The following is a 21,085-nucleotide window of genomic DNA, read 5'->3' as shown; positions in this document are numbered from 1 at the left end:
TATCAGTATAATAAATAGCATCCGGTTGCTTCTGAATTGATTGAGAAAGGATTTGTCCTGTCGCTATTTCATTAATCACACCAGTAGCTGATAAATCTAACATACTAACCTCCTCTGCTTCTGTTTCACCTTCTATCCCTAAGTTGATACATATGTCATCATCGTCTTGATTTTCCATATACATATCTAGTTCTTCTTCATCGTTTTTAACATAGTAGTTTTTACATATCTCGTCGTCTTCATCACATTCCATACAAGCATCAAGTCCATGGTTTATCGAATCAGCGCAATTTTGGTTATCTGGAATCACAAATCTTCTGCAGATTTCATCGTATTCTTGCTCCATTTCCTCATTTAGAATTTGGAAGGCTCGTGTTAAGTCCATGTTAACTGGTGATAAAGAAAAGTGTTAATATTAGGAAAAAAAAAACTAACATGTAAAATCCCCCATAGACAATACATGTAAAATTCCCCATAGAGAATACATGCAAAATTCCCCATAGAGAATACATGCAAAATTCCCCATAGAGAATACATGGTAAATTTCTAAGTTAAAAACTAAGTCGCTTGAAAAAAAAGTTTCATTATAACTTTGCTAGCCTATATTAATCAGCGCAGTGAGTTGGACTTGCAGCCGAAAATTTTTGAGATTGAAAAAGGCGGAAAATTAAACCCATAGAACCTTAATGGTAACTTAGATAGAAAAATAAGAAAAAGAAAAGGGGGTGGAGACTTTTTTTACCTTTTGAATGTTGGTGTGGTTGCTATGGTTACGGGTTACTATGGTTACTGTTGTGTTGATTGTTAATTGTTAATTGTTAATTGTTGATTGTTGTGTTGATTGTTAATTGTTGATTCTGTTGATTGTTGATTGTTGATTGTTGTTAATTGTTGTTGATTGTTAATTGTTGTGATTGTGTTGATTGTGTTGATTGTGTTGATTGTGTTGATTGTTGATTCTGTTGATTGTTGATTGTTGTTGATTGTTAATTGTTGTGATTGTGTTGATTGTGTTGATTGTGTTGATTGTGTTGATTGTTGATTCTGTTGATTGTTGATTGTTGTTGATTGTTAATTGTTGTTGATTGTTAATTGTTGTGATTGTGTTGATTGTTGATTGTTAATTGTTGTGTTGATTGTTAATTGTTGTGTTGATTGTTAATTGTTGTGTTGATTGTTAATTGTTGTGTTGATTGTTAATTGTTGATTGTTGTGTTGTTGATTCTGTTGGTTCTGTTGATTCTGTTGTGATTGTTTTGAATGTTGAAAGTAAACTGAATATACTATAGTAAATAGCATGCAGTAAATGCTGAATGATGATAAAGATGATTGTTTCTATGACTTCAGTACATTTCAATAGAAAAAGATTAACTCCCATTCACTTTCATTGCTTTCAATACATTTCACTGCTTTTCAATAGATTAGGTTTAAAAAAGATTAACTCTGAAAAGATTAATTTCGAGAAGATTAACTTTCTTAAAAAGATTATTTTTAAAAAGTTTATCTCTTCCAATTTTCTCTTTTTTCATTCTTCTAGTAAAGAGATTAACTTAAAACAGATTATAAGATGAAGATGATACTTCAGCTTCCACTGTACTAACAAGTGAGAGAGAGTCTTTTTGCTTTACTATGGGAGGGAGATAGGAAAGGGAGCTCTACGAGTGAGATGGAAGACAAGAGGTGGTTTAAGGTGAGCATTTCTGAGTATAAAACCCAATCTTGAACAGTAAAGATTGTCAGTATTCATCTATCTCTTGCTCTTGCTCTTGCTCTTACTCTTACTCTCACTCTCTTACTCTTACTCTTACTCTCTTACTCTTACTCTCTTATACTCTCTCGCTCTCAATATGTCTTCTCTACCTCCATCACCTCCAATCTTGCTTCCTCATCATGTCTTCGGCTACCTGCCGACCTCTTTGGCCCGATAGCTCCTGCTGCCGCTCCAGTCTCTCCTTCACCACCACTAAGCCACCATTATGCTCCTTCGGTCGTGGCTCTTCGATCCCTCGACGCCACTAGAAGGGCAGCCCTTGCAGACCCATACAGTCTGCAAGGGTCTGTTCCCTTGGCCGAGGTGATCAACCTCCTCAACTCTCTTCGTGTCTCAATTGATGAGAATGGGATCCAGCTGCAGCCTCATCTTATCTGGTGGAAGCACCGGATCAGATGATTGACTTTATGGTCAGGATCCAACCTCAGCAGCTGAACCTGAACCCGAACCTGAACCCGAACCTGAACCAGAACCAGCATCCACGACCACCATCACCATTGACTCGACCATCACTCTTGACTCGACCATCACCCTTGACTCGACCATGACCGACCCCAACTACTCCACCATCACCGATCCTCTGTCTCCATCACCCTTGACTCTATCTCCTCTTCCCTTGGCCCAATGTCATCCTTTCCTCCATCTCCACCCATGAGAGTGACTGGTCCACAGTCTGATCACTCAGAGATTGGGATCGAGTCATCTCCATCATCATCATTCACCGGCTTCACCTGTTCCCTCCACTCCTCCCCATCAAGAAAACCCCAACCCGAACTCTCCCTATCATCCCTCAAGTTATTCACTTCTCCCCTGTAAGAAGCGCGCACATATGACTCTTTCGAGCTCATTCAGTGTCCCAAGCGTCTTCAATTATAACTTCTTCCTTCAAATAAAAATTAAATTTGAAAATTAAAACTTTAATTGTCTTTTCTTTTTCTTTTTCGGGTTCTTAACTTACCTTAATTTGATTATAATCCTTTGGAACTTAATCACTTTTCTTTATTTTAACTTTTCCATTGGCTTAACAATCTTGCACTTTTCTTTTAAAACTTAGCCTTTAGCTTTTTTAAGCTTTTTCCTTCATTAACATTTGGTATTCACCTATACTTTCATTCATCACCCCTAACAACATTAAGCTCCTCCCTTTTTAACGTTTAGACACATCTTACTACTAAGATAGAATTCTATTTAAGACAAAACCATTTTATCAAGAGAACGTCTCTTTAACTTATCACGTTCTCTTTCGTTACCAGGATTCGCCTTGGTGATTAATAACGAATTGGAAGGTTAAAAGATTTTGATTGCTGATTTTTTTCAACTAAATTAATGATAATTCCACGTAGATGGTTGTAAGGTACCAATAACATAGTTACTTATAAATTACCAAAAAACGGCTGGTTCAGCCTCAATTTGTACCTTAGTTTGAATCCATTCAGAACTCCTCACATTGGTATCAACCGTATGCTTTTTAAAATGTGAGAAATATCGTTCTTGGGTTTCAAAGGAATAGAAACGATAGTTATTAAGAATGAAAACTTATTTTATTTTACGAATTTTCGATAATAAATGGTCAGTAAATCTCTTGTGTCTTAATCTCTATGATACATCGTTATGGAACAAAGTACAAAGTAAGTTAGGTCACTTCAATCACCACGAGCACCATTACAATTGTTTAGCGAATAATCTAATAGACATAATTGAAAAGATTATTCTGTCCTAATTGGTGCTGTTTTGTCGACTGGTTTTTGGGGAGCGGGTCCTCTATCAGGTGACAATTGTCGCTTAGATCGCACTAGATATTCTACTCCACGACCAGAGATGAAGTGGGAATCACCAGCGGAAAAACTAACGAAACAGAACATGGCGATGAAAAGAGCTTTGAGAACCATGAAGTTCATGATGATGATTGATTAACCACAAATTAATAAATTGAATTCAATGTTTAATAGAATAGCTCGATTGTAATAACTGATACCCGATCAATTCGGATGGCTAGATGCATTCAAACAATTCAATTGGAACTTTCTCAAGTAAATTCACTCTTCTAAATGTATAAAATTGACCCAAAACTTATCCTTTTTTACATGATTGTATATCATTTTCTTTGAGGGTCCCAGAGTTTTAATTTAATCAGGTTTATTTTTTTAGAAGTTCAAACTCTTAACAAACAATTACTCTTTTCTATCCGAGTTTTTATCACCCAACATGTAAGTAAAACTTTAGAGGAACTTTATTATGCTAATTTTCATCGGATGATATTGTTAAAACCATAGAAACGTAAGTATTGGTACTCGTATTTCCTCGTCAATATTTATTCACAAGTTTACTTTGACATTAGTTTGTCAAATGAACCAATTGTAACCAGAAAAAACGTTACAATTTATAATTTTGACTCTTTGTTACTCTGAATGATTAATTTCCTCGTTCAAGATGTAAATTAAACAAATTGAAATGAATTTGTCTCTTGAACATATCACGTCCTTTTCGCCGGGATTCGCCTTGGCGATAAATAACGAATTGGATGGTTACGAGATTTTAATTGTTGATTTTTTTTCGGCCAACTTAAAGATAGTTTTGAATCAAGTGATCGTTTTTGTGGTAAGCCTTTAATTTTTCTTCGAGATTTGTAACACTTTGAACATGTAACACACGAATGAAAATGATAAACTAAAAATTTAGATACTTTTGGAATATGGATCAGAATTGAGAAACCAAACCAAGTACCGAGCACGGAACCAATTTGGACAAAAAGATCGATCCAAGTCATTTTCGGTGTATAAGCAATAATAATTGACGGTTCTTTGGTTTCGTCCATTACTAGTGTACTAAAATTTCCACTTATCGAGACTGGAGAACGACCTTGAGTAAATATTGTAGTTCGTGAGCAATCGGGTTGAGCATTAAGACGAAAACAATCATCGACAATTGAATTCATGAGTCGTCGATAAGTAACATTTCCAGACTTTGACCGATAACACTCAGTAGCGAATCGTGAATTCCATGTAGAGGATTGAAGAGACAACGGGTGTGGACATCCAGACGCAATTATAGACCTTTGGGTTAAACAACTGTCGATAATACTATCTCTCGAAGTGAAATTAGTTTGAATGTCAGAATAATCTCTACATGAAGTCTCATATGGTGGAGGGAGAAGTTTCAATTGGACAGTTTTTAAATGGTATCGAAAAGCTCTTGGATAATTTCCGACTATTTGAACATCCATTTTACATGATGGGCTGAAGGGAAGAGTTAAATGTTCAGTTGCTCCGATGAAAAGGAAATCGGTTGAAGCGAAAACAGATTGTCGAAGTCGAAGAAGAAACAACTCTTCTGGAATTGGATCTCTGTAGAAATCGTCAATACTTGTAAATATCGAACCATTTTGAGAGCAACTAAATACAAAACAGACGAAAAACTTTCGATAGTAGAGTTTGAGGTCACAAAGATCATGGAAATTTCTCTCGAAATTACTTCTTATATCCAAAGTACCAAAGATGACATCCGATGGGAAAAAACACTCAGTTACTTGACGAAGTGTCAGAAAACTACTAATCAAATAAGAAGCATCTTCTCCGGTCATTCGACTCAAAATTTCATCTTTTATCGGTCGTCCTAATATTTGATTTCTCGATAAACCAAGAGCACCGATCAACTGAGGGTATCGCTGAAAGAGAAGGGTGTAGTTGAGAAATGACAAGAAATCAGCACAAAGGAAAACGTCAGGAAGTTTCGTCTCTTCTGGGACAAAGAAATGAGCGATGGTCAAATAGTCAAAGTCAAAATAACGGATCATCACGTACGAAAATTGGACCAGAAAACCGAGAGCACAAAGAAATTGAAAAAAATCATAAAGAATCACAGCTAATCGATGAACACATTGATCTTCGGCCTTAGATTTAATCTTTTTACCCATTTTGAAACAATCAAGTTAACCAGAAAATCATGAAACAACAATGAACGATTAGAATCAGTGTGAACAATTTCACCAATGGCAATATTGATGATGGACCAAAATTTGATCTAATTGACATATTGGTAAAACTAAAGAAATCAAGTAATGAAAGGTTATACTAATAAGAAAACAGTTAATTAGATATAATTGTTGAAATGTCCATTCAAATTGCTGGTTGTTGATAAGTTCTCATGCAATTAAAAGCTCAATAACGATCAATATGAATGTTACTCATCATCGTGTTCGTGTGAAAAAGGTTCTAATCAAAGGTTGAAGACTGTAATAAATAAAACTCTGAATCGTTACTGAGTGAAAACCAGAATTGTTTCTGATAAGTTTGCTAATAACTATTAATATCTTATCAATGGTTGATAACGATTAAATATCATCTGGTTATAAATGATGGTTATACTTTTTCGTTGATTTACTCATCATTATGATTAGAATGAGAGAGATGAGTGCTTAGCTAGTCTTAGTCAAAGTACTTAATCAATAAATGATAATAAAATATCTCTTAACCAAAGGTACTTTTGTCATCACGTCTCACGGTCACCTTAAAGTTAACACTAAAAGTAATCAGCTGAATGAATTACAGTGTATTACAGTTAATCGGCTTGTGATTAGCTGAACAATAAATGAAAGAAAAAAACAATGTACAGATTAAAAGATAATCTCTTAATACTATTAATATAACAGTAATGCTGCTCAGTGTTAATCCTGTGGCTTTAGTGTCAAGTTGTGATTTTAATTGTAAGTTGTTTTTTCAATCATTTTATGTTGATTGTTTGATTGTCCGAGACTTGATTGACAAAAGTGATTGACACCATGGTTCCAAAGGTTGACATAATCTCCGATGGATCGATCTTCAATATTACTCTTGCTGAGCTTAAAAACCTCATGCAAACTCGAGGACATGAAGCTTTTGACCGATTGAACGGGAAATTTGGCGGAATTCAAGGTCTATGTCGCGCTCTTGGAACAGCACCAAATGAAGGTGAGTATTTGGATCCATGTGTGTGTTCACTTTGATGGTTTTATTGAATTTCCTTTTCTCTCTCCTTTTAGGATTATCCGGATCTCCGTCTGATATTGAAAATAGAAAAAAAATATTCGGTGTCAATGAGATTCCCAAGAAACCACCGAAAACATTCATAAAATTAGTCTTTATTGCTGGAAAGGAACCAACTTTATTAATCTTATTAGTGGCAGCGATAATCTCATTAGGTCTTACAGTTTATACTCCTCAAGACCAATCTCAAGGTAAATCACTAGTTACAATCAACTAATCATCATTTAAACGATTGATTAACATGATTGATTTCAGGAACTCATTCTGATGAAGGAACAGCAAATTGGATTGAAGGAACCGCCATTTTAATCACTGTAGTTATTGTTGTTTTAATTACTGCTTTCAATGATTATTCTAAAGAGAAACAATTTAGAGGTAAGTGTATTGATTTGTAAATCACTTGATTAGATTATCTTTAATTACTTTATGATATTAATAATATTTTAGGTCTACGTGAACGTATTGATCAGGAAAGTAAAATATCAGTTCTTAGAGCTGGTGAAGTAAATCAAACTTTGATCAATCAAATTGTTGTTGGTGATGTGATACAATTAAAATATGGTAAGTAATTCAAACTATCCAATTAACTGAGTAATCAAATAGCTGATCTTTGAAATCATTTATCATCTAATTTTTTTTTCTAATTCAAAACAATTATCACAACTGTTAATATCTGATTGAGTTGCTGATTGTTAAATTAATCAAAAACAAATACTTGTTACCCTTTTGTTTAAAAGTACAATTAGTCTGATTAATTTAATCTAAAATGATTAACAATATAATAATGATACCTGAGATTAGTTAAAGTTGATCAACAAGTTAATTACTTTAGGAAACCTAATTACATGATGATTAACCTAAAAAGTTAAAAGCTTCTTAATATTTGATCAACCATTGCAACAATAATCTAAATTACATTTGTTATTGTTGGGGATCGGATTGTTGCTCAATAGTGATCTTGTAAGTTAGTCTCTGGCCTAGTAGACTTATACAGCCACAGAAATTGATAATATTGAAAATCATTGGGTTTTCGATAAGATAATCAAGTTAATCGCAGTTTAATCATTCAATGAGCAAAATGAAATAATTTTTGTATGTGTAATGGCAAGGTGACTATGTTATGAAGGTGAGTTACCTTGACACATCAAAGTAATCAAGATACAAAGGAGAAATTAGCTGGTCACTTGCACGGTGCTAGCCAATTATAGTACAGTGTTTTTCATTATTCACCTTGCTTATGAAAACATGATTTGCAGAAGAATTAACATCCCTAGGTCAAAGATAACCTTTCATCTCGCAGTTAACATTTCTCATTTCTGAAAACGAGGTTTGGTCGAAATGACTTTCCTCGTTTTGTTTTAGAGCTCAGTTTATTAATTTTTTATAGTAAATTTCAGTTTTTATGCAAAAAATTTGAAATAATTATTGGAATTCAGTTCTTATGATTTAATTAATTAAGATTTATTAGAAAAACTGAAATTTACTGTAAAAAAATTAATTTTAACTTGAGCTCTACAAAGACAAAACGAGGAAAAGTCATTTCGACTGCAAACCTCGTTTTCCGAAATGAGAAACATGTTAACTCGAATGCGAAAGTTGAAAGGCTAATCTCTTAATCTCCCAAGGGATGTCAATTCTTTTGCAAATCATATTTTTTCAATAGCAAAAGAAGGTGAATTCAAATGGAAAACACTGTAAACAACTAAGTAATGGCCAAAATTTTTTCGAGCTTACATTTCGCTTGATTGTTAAAAAACTTTAGATTTTTGATTAATAAATTTAGTATAATTAGAGAGGTTAGATAATAAGCTTTAACATGATACATAAATAATAATTTTATGATGATTAGTTTAATTACAATGAAATTATATCTAAAGTAATAGAATTTTTGTTTTTCGATCTTTTTTATTCGGAGGTCATTTTTTCGATGAATATTGAACTTTTGAAGATTAAAATTAAAACAAAATATTCAATTATTCATTGGATATCTGAGCTACTATTGGATAAATTTGAACAATTAAAACGATCAAGTTCAAATTTTATTTAAATTTAATCAAAAAATCATTTACCATTGAAGAGACATTGTCTATCGAGATTTTTACATGAAAATTGATTCTAAATCAAGAACTTCATGAAAATCAACTCTTTATGGAAAATCTTTATGAAGATGAAGGATAAGGAAGATGAGAGAGATTTAGTTCACCAAATACAAAATTGTTGATCGTATGTAAATATTATAATAATACATTGGACATGTATAACATTGGAAAGTCAATGAAACCTCATAAATCAATGTTACACTTTTTGTATGTTTTGTCATTTGAGTAAACAATTAATTTCTGATTAATTTATAAATTTGTATAATAATAATTACTCACTAGTAATGATAATCACAGTGATTATAATTAAAACATTGATAATAATTAACTTGATATCCAAACAGTTAAATTGAAATACTGAAATTGGAATTGATTGTTTCTTTTTATAATTAAGACATTTTATCAATTTACTAATGTAATTAACACGATTAGATTTGATTGTTACTTAATTGTTGCCCCACTATTAATATTTATCTTTGTCCCAATTACTATTTTTGATTTAAATTCAAGAATGACAATTTATAAGTAATCAAATAATTTCAATTTCTTCAGGTGATCTTATCCCTGCTGATGGTATTGTTATACAAAGTAATGATCTGAAAATCGACGAGAGTTCAATCACTGGGGAATCTGATCATGTAATTAAAAGTCCAGAGACCGACCCTTTCTTATTATCGGGAACTCATGTTATGGAAGGAAGCGGGAAAATGGTTGTAACTGCGGTGGGGATCAATTCCCAAACTGGTATAATCATGAGTCTACTGGGAGCAGCAAAAAAAGATAAAAAATTAATCAAAAAACAGAATGAAGGTAACAATATATATGAATTAATAATAGAGCCTAAATTAAAATATACCAATCATGGTTAATTTTAGAATCAAATGAAGCGCCTGCCGATCACGTAAATGATGAAGAAAATGAAATGGCCGAAGAAAAAAGTTCAAATAAGTCAATATTACAAGCGAAAATCACTCGTTTGGCCATTCAGATCACTTACATCGGTAAGTTGATCTTAGAAGATGAAATGTTTTCTAATTAACTTACTCTTAATTAAGGCTCTGCGATGGCTACGGTAACGGTGATTATCTTAATTGTCCGATATTGTATCAGTGAGTTTGCAATCGGTAACAGGAGTTGGTCATTTGCAACAGATTTATATATGTCAAGTTTGTTATGGTCGGAATAACGGTCTTAGTTGCTGTCCCAGAAGGTTTACCCTTAGCGGTCACTTTAGCGCTAGCCTATTCTGTTAAGGTAATACTAACAAAAATCATTTTCTCAACTTTTTTATCTGATATTTAATTTGATTTCTGCTTAGAAAATGATGTTTGTAAATAATTTAGTGCGACATTTGGATGCCTGTGAGACTATGGGAAATGCAACGACAATTTGTTCAGATAAAACTGGAACTTTAACAACGAACCGGATGACGGTGGTCACCGCTTTTATCTGTGAAAAACTTTGGCATCAAATACCTCGAATTGAAGAACTGCCTCATGAAGTCGGTAAACTAATAGTCGAAAGTATATCAGTCAATTCAGGTTACACTTCGAAAATCTTGGTAAGAATAGGACCAGAATTGCGTTGAGTTTTCGATCATTTTATTTGAACTTTTCTTCTTTTCTCCTCAAAGCCTCCTGAAAAACCTGGAGCATTAGCACGTCAGGTCGGGAATAAGACCGAATGTGGACTACTTGGTTTAGTTCTCAATCTTGGTGCTGATTATCAGGATATTCGAAATCAAATTCCAGAAGAATCTTTGTACAAAGTTTACACTTTTAATTCTAAACGAAAATCAATGAGCACAGTAATTAAAACCGAACGAGGTTTTCGAGTTCATGTCAAAGGTGCAAGTGAAATCATAACAGAAGATGTGATTACATTTTCGATAGCTCAGGCTCAATCAGAACTTTTCTCAGTCGGAAAAGTCTCGTTTCATTGTCGATATTATCGAGCCGGCAATGGCCTGCGAACCATAACAGTCGCTTACAAAGACTACGTGTATGGGAAGGCAAAAGGAGACAACGAAATTGAAATAACCAAGGAACCAGATTGGGACAGTGAAGAAACTATACTTTCAGGCTTAACGATGATCTGTATGACTGGACTCGAAGATCCTATTCGAGATGAAGTTCCATCTGCAATCAGAAACTGTAAAAAGGCCGGAATTGTAGTTCGCATGGTAACAGGAGATAATCCCAACACAGCGCGTTCGATAGCGACTAAATGTGGCATAATAACACCGAATGAAAATTTCCTCGTTCTCGATGGTAAAAAATTTAACTCTCTTATTCGTGATTCGAGCGGTAAAGTTGACCAAAAGCTATTTGACACTGTTTGGCCTAATTTACGAGTTCTCGCAAGATCAAGTCCGTCAGATAAATACATTTTGGTTAAACATATGATTGAATCAAAATTACATAATACTACTCGTCAAATAGTTGCGGTCACAGGTGATGGTACAAATGACGGACCCGCGTTGAAAAAAGCGGACGTCGGTTTTGCTATGGGAATATCGGGAACTGATGTTGCTAAAGAAGCCTCTGATATTATTTTGACTGACGATAATTTCACCTCAATCGTTGCCGCTGTTTTTGTAAATGTATTCAGTTTATTTAATTCAATTGACCATTAATATAATCGCCTGTTTAGTTGCGTTCATTGGCGCTTGTGCTGAAGTAACAAATTTTCATGAATTTAACTCAAATCTTGATATGACATTTTCCTTTCCTTTATCAGTTCTCCTCTTCAAGCCGTTCAAATGCTCTGGATCAATCTGGCAATGGACACTTTCGCAGGTCTTGCACTGGCTGAACAACCAACACCAGAACTGCTACTTGAAACCCTATGGTCGTAATAAACCAATCATATCCCGACGAATGGCTCGAAACATTTTAGGACAAGCTCTTTATCAAACTTTCATAATTTTGTCTCTGTTATTTTATGGTAAAAATGCTTATTTTTCGTATCAATTTCCAATAGATTTGCTATTGATTTCTTTTGAATTTGGAAGAAATTACCAAATGATTACCGTTGAATTATCTTTGTCCTGTGCCGATTCTGAAGTAATTTGTTCTTTTCGTTTATTTTAGGTCCAACTTTTTTCGATATCGACTCTGGGATGCGTTTACCATTGAACTCACCACCAACTCAGCATTATACTATTATTTTTAACGTATTGGTTTTAATGTCTCTCAGCAACGAGATTAATGCTCGAAAAATTAATGACGAAAGAAACGTTTTTGAATCAATTTTATCAAACAAAATTTACATATCAGTTATAATCGGAACTTTCATTACTCAGGTAAATATTAATATACTGGAATCTTAATCTTCCAGACTTTCCTTAATAGCAAATGATTCAATGGTTAATCTACAAAGAGATCTTTGTTTGAGTTGGATTGTATTGAAGATTAATCATCTCTTTTTTTCAGATCTTGATCATCAACTTTGGTGGTATCGCATTTAAAGTGGTACCTTTAACGCTTGACCAATGGATTTGGTCAATATTTTTCGGACTATCAGCCTTAATTTGGCATCAAATTTTAATAACGATCCCGAAAAACACACTCTCGAAAAAGTTTACTGTTGGTTCAACGCCTCCTCAAATAGACCTGCTTAAGTATCAATCAGATTATTCCAAAGGTAATGGTCCATCAGGAAAAATCCTTTGGATTAGAGGATATTCAAGAATCAGAACTCAGGTAAAAGCAAATGATATCATTGAAATAAGAAGATTCAATTTTAATTTCGACTATTTTCTAATCATAGATTCGAGTTGTTCAAGCTTTTCGTGAAACTGTTGGTTCGAGGACATGATGCATTTTATATGGACAAAAAATCCTACCTTTACACTCTTAATTTAGTCTCATTTTAATTAAAAAATGAACTAATATAAACCAGAAAAATGGATTAATCAACCATTATTTGCATTAAAAATACCGATATATCAATAAAAATCGATCTAAATAGTAACTATTAATACTAATAAAAACCAGTATTCGTATGATGCTCTTAATCGTGACCATTAACAATAACTTTTTGATCGTCCTACCGAAAATTAGCATTGAATAATATCGGGATTAAAGTCTAAATGGTGATGAAATTAGTAAGTCTAAATTTGAAGATTTTTGTAGAACTCATTTCGATAGTTATCGAGATAATTTGCATCAATCGTTCCTTATATATGTAAAAAAATATTCTCATTAAAAAAGATCATCTCATTGATCTAATAATTACATAAACTTACAACATTCACTCCGATAAAAGTCTCTAATGTGATGTAAAATAGATTTTATTTGAACAATTAACTCTAATTTGAGTTAATTATCTATTAGGTTGTTTAGCTAAATGATTTTTAAGCTGCTTAATAAGTGCTTAGATTTTCATCTTTTTTAGTATCATTTGTTCCTGACCCTCGAATTGGCCTAGACCAATAGCCGGAAGTTTGAACATAGATCTAAATAAAACATTCAACCTTCAAGATCAACTGATATCGCTAATTGAATTGTTCAATCAAACTTAAGATTATGATAAAGCTGATAATGAAGACCTTATGATCAGAGCATTAAATGATGATTAATCTAGAAAAATCCAATCATGAGGATTATCTGCTTGTTAGTTATCAATTTGATTAACTTGCACAATAATTGAACTTAGTACATGAGTTTATATTTAGATCGAAGCTTATACATGTACATGGGTACAGGTTCCCTTGACTGAGATCAAGGTTCTACTAAAACTAGAAACGGAGCGACAGTCAATTGTTCAGTCAACTTGCTATTGACCATGAAAGTAGCAGATACTTGATAAAGTAGTGGATTTATTGTCTTAAACCTTCCAGGCTTTGCTTAATCTATTGTTAACTTTTACAGTGACAACCCAACTTAATTTAAATCTCTCTCAATCAACTCATTATCATTAATCAATTTATTAATCATCAGTTATTCCTTTTCAATAACAATTTTGTGACAATGTAACAGTAATGCTTCTCAGTGCAAATCCTGTGGCTTTAGTGTCAAGTTGTGATTTTAATTGTAAGTTGTTTTTTTTTCAATCATTTTATGTTGATTGTTTGATTGTCCGCGACTTGATTGACAAAAGTGATTGACACCATGGTTCCTAAGGTTGACATAATCTCCGATGGATCGATCTTCAATATTACTCTTGCTGAGCTTAAAAACCTCATGCAAACTCGAGGGCATGAAGCTTTTGACCGATTGAACGGGAAATTTGGCGGAATTCAAGGTCTATGTCGCGCTCTTGGAACAGCACCAAATGAAGGTGAGTATTTGGATCCATATGTGTGTTCACTTTGATGGTTTTATTGAATTTCCTTTTCTCTCTCCTTTTAGGATTATCCGGATCTCCGTCTGATATTGAAAATAGAAAAAAAATATTCGGTGTCAATGAGATTCCCAAGAAACCACCGAAAACATTCATAAAATTAGTCTTAATTGCTGGAAAGGAACCAACTTTATTAATCTTATTAGTGGCAGCGATAATCTCATTAGGTCTTACAGTTTATACTCCTCAAGACCAATCTCAAGGTAAATCACTAGTTACAATCAACTAATCATCATTTAAACGATTGATTAACATGATTGATTTCAGGAACTCATTCTGATGAAGGAACAGCAAATTGGATTGAAGGAACCGCCATTTTAATCACTGTAGTTATTGTTGTTTTAATTACTGCTTTCAATGATTATTCTAAAGAGAAACAATTTAGAGGTAAGTTGATTGATTTGTAAATCACTTGATTAGATTATCTTTAATTACTTTATGCTATTAATAATATTTTAATAGGTCTACGTGAACGTATTGATCAGGAAAGTAAAATATCGGTTCTTAGAGCTGGTGAAGTAAATCAAACTTTGATCAATCAAATTGTTGTTGGTGATGTGATACAATTAAAATATGGTAAGTAATTCAAACTATCCAATTAACTGAGTAATCAAGTAGGGGCTCTTATAAATCATTTATCATCTAACTTTTTTTTCAAATTCAAAACAATTATCACAACTGTTAATATCTGATTGAGTTGCTGATTGTTAAATTGACAAATACTTATTACCCTTTTGTTTAAAAGTACAATTAGCGTGATTAATTTAATCTAAAATGATTAACAATATAATAATGATACCTGAGATTAGTTAAAGTTGATCAACAAGTTAATTACTTTAGGAAACCTAATTACATGATGATTAACCTAAAAAAGTTAAAGAAGCTTCTTAATATTTGATCAACCATTGCAACAATAATCTAAATTACATTTGTTATTGTTGGGGATCGGATTGTTGCTCAATAGTGATTTCGCAAGTTAGTCTCTGGCCTAGTAGACTTATACAGCCACAGAAATTGAGTTTGGAACAGAAATTAAATCACTCGTGAACATAACCAATGCAATCATTAATCTGTGAATTGATAATATTGAAAATCATTTCGTTTTCGATAAGATAATCAAGTTAATCGCAGTTTAATCATTCAATGAGCGTAATGAAATAATTTTTGTATGTGTAATGGAAAGGTGACTATGTTATAAGAAGGTGAGTTACCTTGACACATCAAAGTAATCAAGATAAAAGGAGAAATTAGCTGGTCACTTGCACGGTGCTAGCCAATTATTAGGTAAACAACTAAGTAATGGCCAAAATTTTTTCGAGCTTACATTTGGCTTGATTGTTAAAAAACTTTAGATTTTTGATTAATAAATTTAGTATAATTAGAGAGGTTAGATAATAAGCTTTAACATGATACATAAATGATCATTTTATGATGATTAGTTTAATTACAATTAAATTATATCTAAAGTGATAGAATTTTTGTTTTTCGATCTTTTTTATTCTGAGGTCATTTTTTCGATGAATGTTGAACTTTCGAAGATTAAAATTAAAACAAAATATTCTTTGGATATCTGAGCTACTATTGGATAAATTTGAACAATTAAAACGATCAAGTTCAAATTTTATTTAAATTTAATCAAAAAATCATTTACCATTGAAGAGACATTGTCTGTGGAGATTTTTACATGAAAATTGATTCTAAATCAAGAACTTCATGAAAATCGGCTCTCTATGGAAAATCAATGGTAAATGATTTTTTGATTAAATTTAAATGCCAATGAATATTTTGTTTTAATTTTAATCTTCCACCCAAAATCCACCTTATCTTATTCATATTTATGATGATGATTAAGTAATGATAATTAACTAACACTAATCAAGTGTTGAAAAGTTATATTTAAATGTAATTATTTGTTTACCAAAAAGTTAATCATGATTTAGTTAATCAAATTGAACACTTTTTTTCTGCCTTCAAAAACAAATTAACTAAAAGTAATAAATTAACAAACAGTTGATATCCTTAAATTATAACAATGAATTAGGATTACAATTAAATTTGATCTATTATTTAATACTTTAAATTACACACAACAATTTGATTTTCAATATAATAAATCATCAAGTGAAAATAGTTGTGAATCTTAATCAGGAAATGAATGAACCTCGTAAATGGGTTAACATGTAGACCAAGATGAAGATGATGAGGATGAGGATGAAGATAAGGATTAACTGTAAATATTCAAGGTTTGCTTTTTATTTCTCATCTTCAGATAAGGAAGATGAGAGAGATTTAGTTCACCAAATACAAAATTGTTGATCGTATGTAAATATTATAATATAAAATTGGAAAGTCATTGAATTTGTATAATAATAATTACTCACTAGTAATGATAATCACAGTGATTATAATTAAAACATTGATAATAATAAACTTGATATCCAAACAGTTAAATTGAAATATTGAAATTGGAATTGATTGTTTCTTTTTATAACAATTAAGACATTTTATCAATTTACTAATGTAATTAACACGATTAGATTTGATTGTTGCTTAATTGTTGTCCCACTATTAATATTTATCTTTGTCCCAATTACTGGATAATAAATTACAGGGTCGTGCAGGTTTATGATTTAAATTCAAGAATGACAATTTATAAGTAATTCATTCATGTATTCAAATAATTTCAATTTCTTCAGGTGATCTTATCCCTGCTGATGGTATTGTTATACAAAGTAATGATCTGAAAATCGACGAGAGTTCAATCACTGGGGAATCTGATCATGTAATTAAAAGTCCAGAGACCGACCCGTTCTTATTATCGGGTACCCATGTTATGGAAGGAAGCGGGAAAATGGTTGTAACCGCGGTGGGAATCAATTCCCAAACTGGTATAATCATGAGTCTACTGGGAGCAGCAAAAAGACAAAAATTAATAAAAAAACAGAATGAAGGTAACAATACATATGAATTAATAATAGAGCCTAAATTAAAATATACCAATTATGGTTAATTTTAGAATCAAATGAAGTGCCTGCCGATCATGTTAACGATGAAGAAAATGAAATGGCCGAAGAAAAAAGTTCAAATAAGTCAATATTACAAGCGAAAATCACTCGTTTGGCCATTCAGATCACTTACATCGGTAAGTTGATTTTAGAAGATGAAATTTTTTCTAATTAACTTACTCTTAATTAAGGCTCTGCCATGGCTACGGTAACGGTGATTATCTTAATTGTCCGATATTGTATCAGTGAGTTTGCAATCGGTAACAGGAGTTGGTCATTTGCAACAGATTTACAATATATTGTCAAGTTTGTTATGGTCGGAATAACGGTCTTAGTTGTTGCTGTCCCAGAAGGTTTACCCTTAGCGGTCACTTTAGCGCTAGCCTATTCTGTTAAGGTAATACTAACAAAAATCATTTTCTCAACTTTTTTATCTGATATTCATTTTATTTTTGCTTAGAAAATGATGTTTGTAAATAATTTAGTGCGACATTTGGATGCCTGTGAGACTATGGGAAATGCGACGACAATTTGTTCAGATAAAACTGGAACTTTAACAACGAACCGGATGACGGTGGTCACCGCTTTTATCTGTGAAAAACTTTGGCACCAAATACCTCGAATTGATGACCTTCCTCATGAAGTCGGTAAACTAATAGTCGAAAGTATATCAGTCAATTCAGGTTACACTTCGAAAATCTTGGTAAGAATAGGACCAGAATTGCGTTGAGTTTTCGATCATTTTATTTGAACTTTTCTCTTCTCCTCAAAGCCTCCTGAAAAACCTGGAGCATTAGCACGTCAGGTCGGGAATAAGACCGAATGTGGACTACTTGGTTTAGTTCTCAATCTTGGTGCTGATTATCAAGATATTCGAAATCAAATTCCAGAAGAATCTTTGTACAAAGTTTACACTTTTAATTCTAAACGAAAATCAATGAGCACAGTAATTAAAACCGAACGAGGTTTTCGAGTTCATGTCAAAGGTGCAAGTGAAATCATAACAGAAAGATGTGATTACATTTTCGATAGCTCAGGCTCAATCAGAACTTTTTCTCAGTCGGAAAAGTCTCGTTTCATTGTCGATATTATCGAGCCAATGGCACTTAATGGCCTGCGAACCATAACAGTCGCTTACAAAGACTACGTGTATGGGAAGGCAAAAGGAGACAACGAAATTGAAATAACCAAGGAACCAGATTGGGACAGTGAAGAAACTATACTTTCAGGCTTAACGATGATCTGTATGACTGGACTCGAAGATCCTATTCGAGATGAAGTTCCATCTGCAATCAGAAACTGTAAAAAGGCCGGAATTGTAGTTCGCATGGTAACAGGAGATAATCCCAACACAGCGCGTTCGATAGCGACTAAATGTGGCATAATAACACCGAATGAGAATTTCCTTGTTCTCGATGGTAAAAAATTTAACTCTCTTATTCGTGATTCGAGCGGTAAAGTTGACCAAAAGCTATTTGATACTGTTTGGCCTAATTTACGAGTTCTCGCAAGATCAAGTCCGTCGGATAAATACATTTTGGTTAAACATATGATTGAATCAAAATTACACAATACTACTCGTCAAATAGTTGCGGTCACTGGTGATGGTACAAATGATGGACCCGCGTTGAAAAAAGCGGATGTCGGTTTTGCTATGGGAATATCGGGAACTGATGTAGCTAAAGAAGCCTCTGATATTATTTTGACTGACGATAATTTCACCTCAATTGTTGCCGCTGTTTCCTGGGGCCGAAATGTTTACGATAACATTTCAAAGTTTATACAATTCCAATTGACCATTAATATAATCGCCTGTTTAGTTGCGTTCATTGGCGCTTGTGCTGTTGAAGTAATTACCTAATTTCCATGAATTTAACTCAGATCTTGATATGAAAACATTTTCCTTTCCTTTATCAGGATTCTCCTCTTCAAGCCGTTCAAATGCTCTGGATCAATCTGGCAATGGACACTTTCGCAGGTCTTGCACTGGCTACTGAACAACCAACACCAGAACTGCTACTTCGAAAACCCTATGGTCGTAATAAACCAATCATATCCCGACGAATGGCTCGAAACATTCTAGGACAAGCTCTTTATCAAACTTTCATAATTTTGTCTCTGTTATTTTATGGTAAAAATGCTCATTTTTCGTATCAATTTCCAATAGATTTGCTATTGATTTCTTTTGAATTTGGAAGAAATTACCAAATGATTACCGTTGAATTATCTTTGTCCTGTGCCCATTCTGAAGTAATTTGTTATTTTCGTTTGTTTTAGGTCCAACTTTTTTCGATATCGACTCGGGGATGCGTTTGCCATTGAACTCACCACCAACTCAGCATTATACTATTATTTTTAACGTATTGGTTTTAATGTCCCTCAGCAACGAGATTAATGCTCGAAAAATTAATGACGAAAGAAACGTTTTTGAATCTATTTTATCAAACAAAATTTACATATCAGTTATAATCGGAACTTTCATTACTCAGGTAAATATTAATATACTGGAATCTTAATCTTCCAGACTTTCCTTAATAGCAAATGATTCAATGATTAATCTACAAAGAGATTGGTTGATTTTGGTTCATTAACTTATTATTTTCAACAACAACTTGATCTCCTTGTTCGAGTTGGATTGAATTGAAAGTATTGTAGATTGATTATCTCTTTTTTTCAGATCTTGATCATCAACTTTGGTGGTATCGCATTTAAAGTGGTACCTTTAACGCTTGACCAATGGATTTGGTCAATATTTTTCGGACTATCAGCCTTAATTTGGCATCAAATTTTAATAACGATCCCGAAAACACACTCGAAAAAGTTTACTGTTGGTTCAACGCCTCCTCAAATAGACCTGCTTAAGTATCAATCAGATTATTCCAAAGGTAATGGTCCATCAGGAAAAATCCTTTGGATTAGAGGATATTCAAGAATCAGAACTCAGGTAAAAGCAAATGATATCATTGAAATAAGAAGATTCAATTTTAATTTCGACTATTTTCTAATCATAGATTCGAGTTGTTCAAGCTTTTCGTGAAACTGTTGGTTCGAGGACATGATGCATTTTATATGGACAAAAAATCCTACCTTTACACTCTTAATTTAGTCTCATTTTAATTAAAAAATGAACTAATATAAACCAGAAAAATGGATTAATCAACCATTATTTGCATTAAAATACCGATATATCAATAAAATCGATCTAAATAGTAACTATTAATACTAATAAAACCAGTATTCGTATGATGCTCTTAATCGTAACCATTAACAATAACTTTTTGATCGTCCTACCGAAAATTAGCATTGAATAATATCGGGATTAAAGTCTAAATGGTGATGAAATTAGTAAGTCTAAATTTGAAGATTTTTGTAGAACTCATTTCGATAGTTATCGAGATAATTTGCATCAATCGTTCCTTATATATGTAAAAAAATATTCTCATTAAAAAAGATCATCTCATTGATCTAATAATTACATAAACTTACAACATTCACTCCGATAAAAGTCTCTAATGTGATGTAAAATAGATTTTATTTGAACAATTAACTCTAATTTGAGTTAATTATCTATTAGGTTGTTTAGCTAAATGATTTTTAAGCTGCTTAATAAGTGCTTAGATTTTTATCTAATTGTAATATTTATTGATTCCTGACTTATTCTTATTTATGATCAAAATTATTAATTTTTCAGTTCTGGTTATCAATAAATTTACGTTTGAATTTTTCGTAAGTACAAACCAACAATGAGAGGCGCAGCTATTTAATTGTTAACGATTGAACTCACGTCAACTATATGATAGTTATTAGATTATCTTACTTGGTGAACCCTGCGGACTTTTCGAT

The 21,085-nt window shown here is 32.7% G+C and overlaps 1 protein-coding gene and 1 pseudogene across 1 annotated transcript; both read left to right on the top strand.

The window, feature by feature from the left end:
* The first annotated feature begins 6,298 nt into the window (after positions 1-6,298).
* LOC128396697 (plasma membrane calcium-transporting ATPase 1-like) lies at positions 6,299-12,869 on the top strand (annotated as a pseudogene).
* A 1,055-nt stretch (positions 12,870-13,924) lies between these two features.
* On the top strand, positions 13,925-20,414 carry LOC128396695 (plasma membrane calcium-transporting ATPase 2-like). The gene is made up of 13 exons (XM_053357310.1): positions 13,925-14,174; positions 14,246-14,440; positions 14,505-14,624; positions 14,700-14,813; positions 16,934-17,188; positions 17,254-17,379; positions 17,434-17,639; positions 17,703-17,945; positions 18,015-19,091; positions 19,160-19,373; positions 19,520-19,731; positions 19,920-20,186; positions 20,254-20,414. Exons 1-13 carry the CDS (start codon positions 14,006-14,008, stop codon positions 20,299-20,301), a joined length of 3,246 nt encoding a protein of 1,081 aa, XP_053213285.1. The 5' UTR covers positions 13,925-14,005; the 3' UTR covers positions 20,302-20,414.
* Positions 20,415-21,085: the final 671 nt, after the last annotated feature.

Source organism: Panonychus citri, unplaced genomic scaffold (genome assembly GCF_014898815.1).
Source record: "Panonychus citri isolate SS breed McGregor unplaced genomic scaffold, ASM1489881v1 Contig00024, whole genome shotgun sequence".
Classification (NCBI taxonomy): Eukaryota; Metazoa; Arthropoda; class Arachnida; order Trombidiformes; family Tetranychidae; genus Panonychus; species Panonychus citri.
The sequence above is the reverse complement of the archived record's forward strand: the minus strand, read 5'-3'. Positions and strand labels throughout refer to the sequence as shown.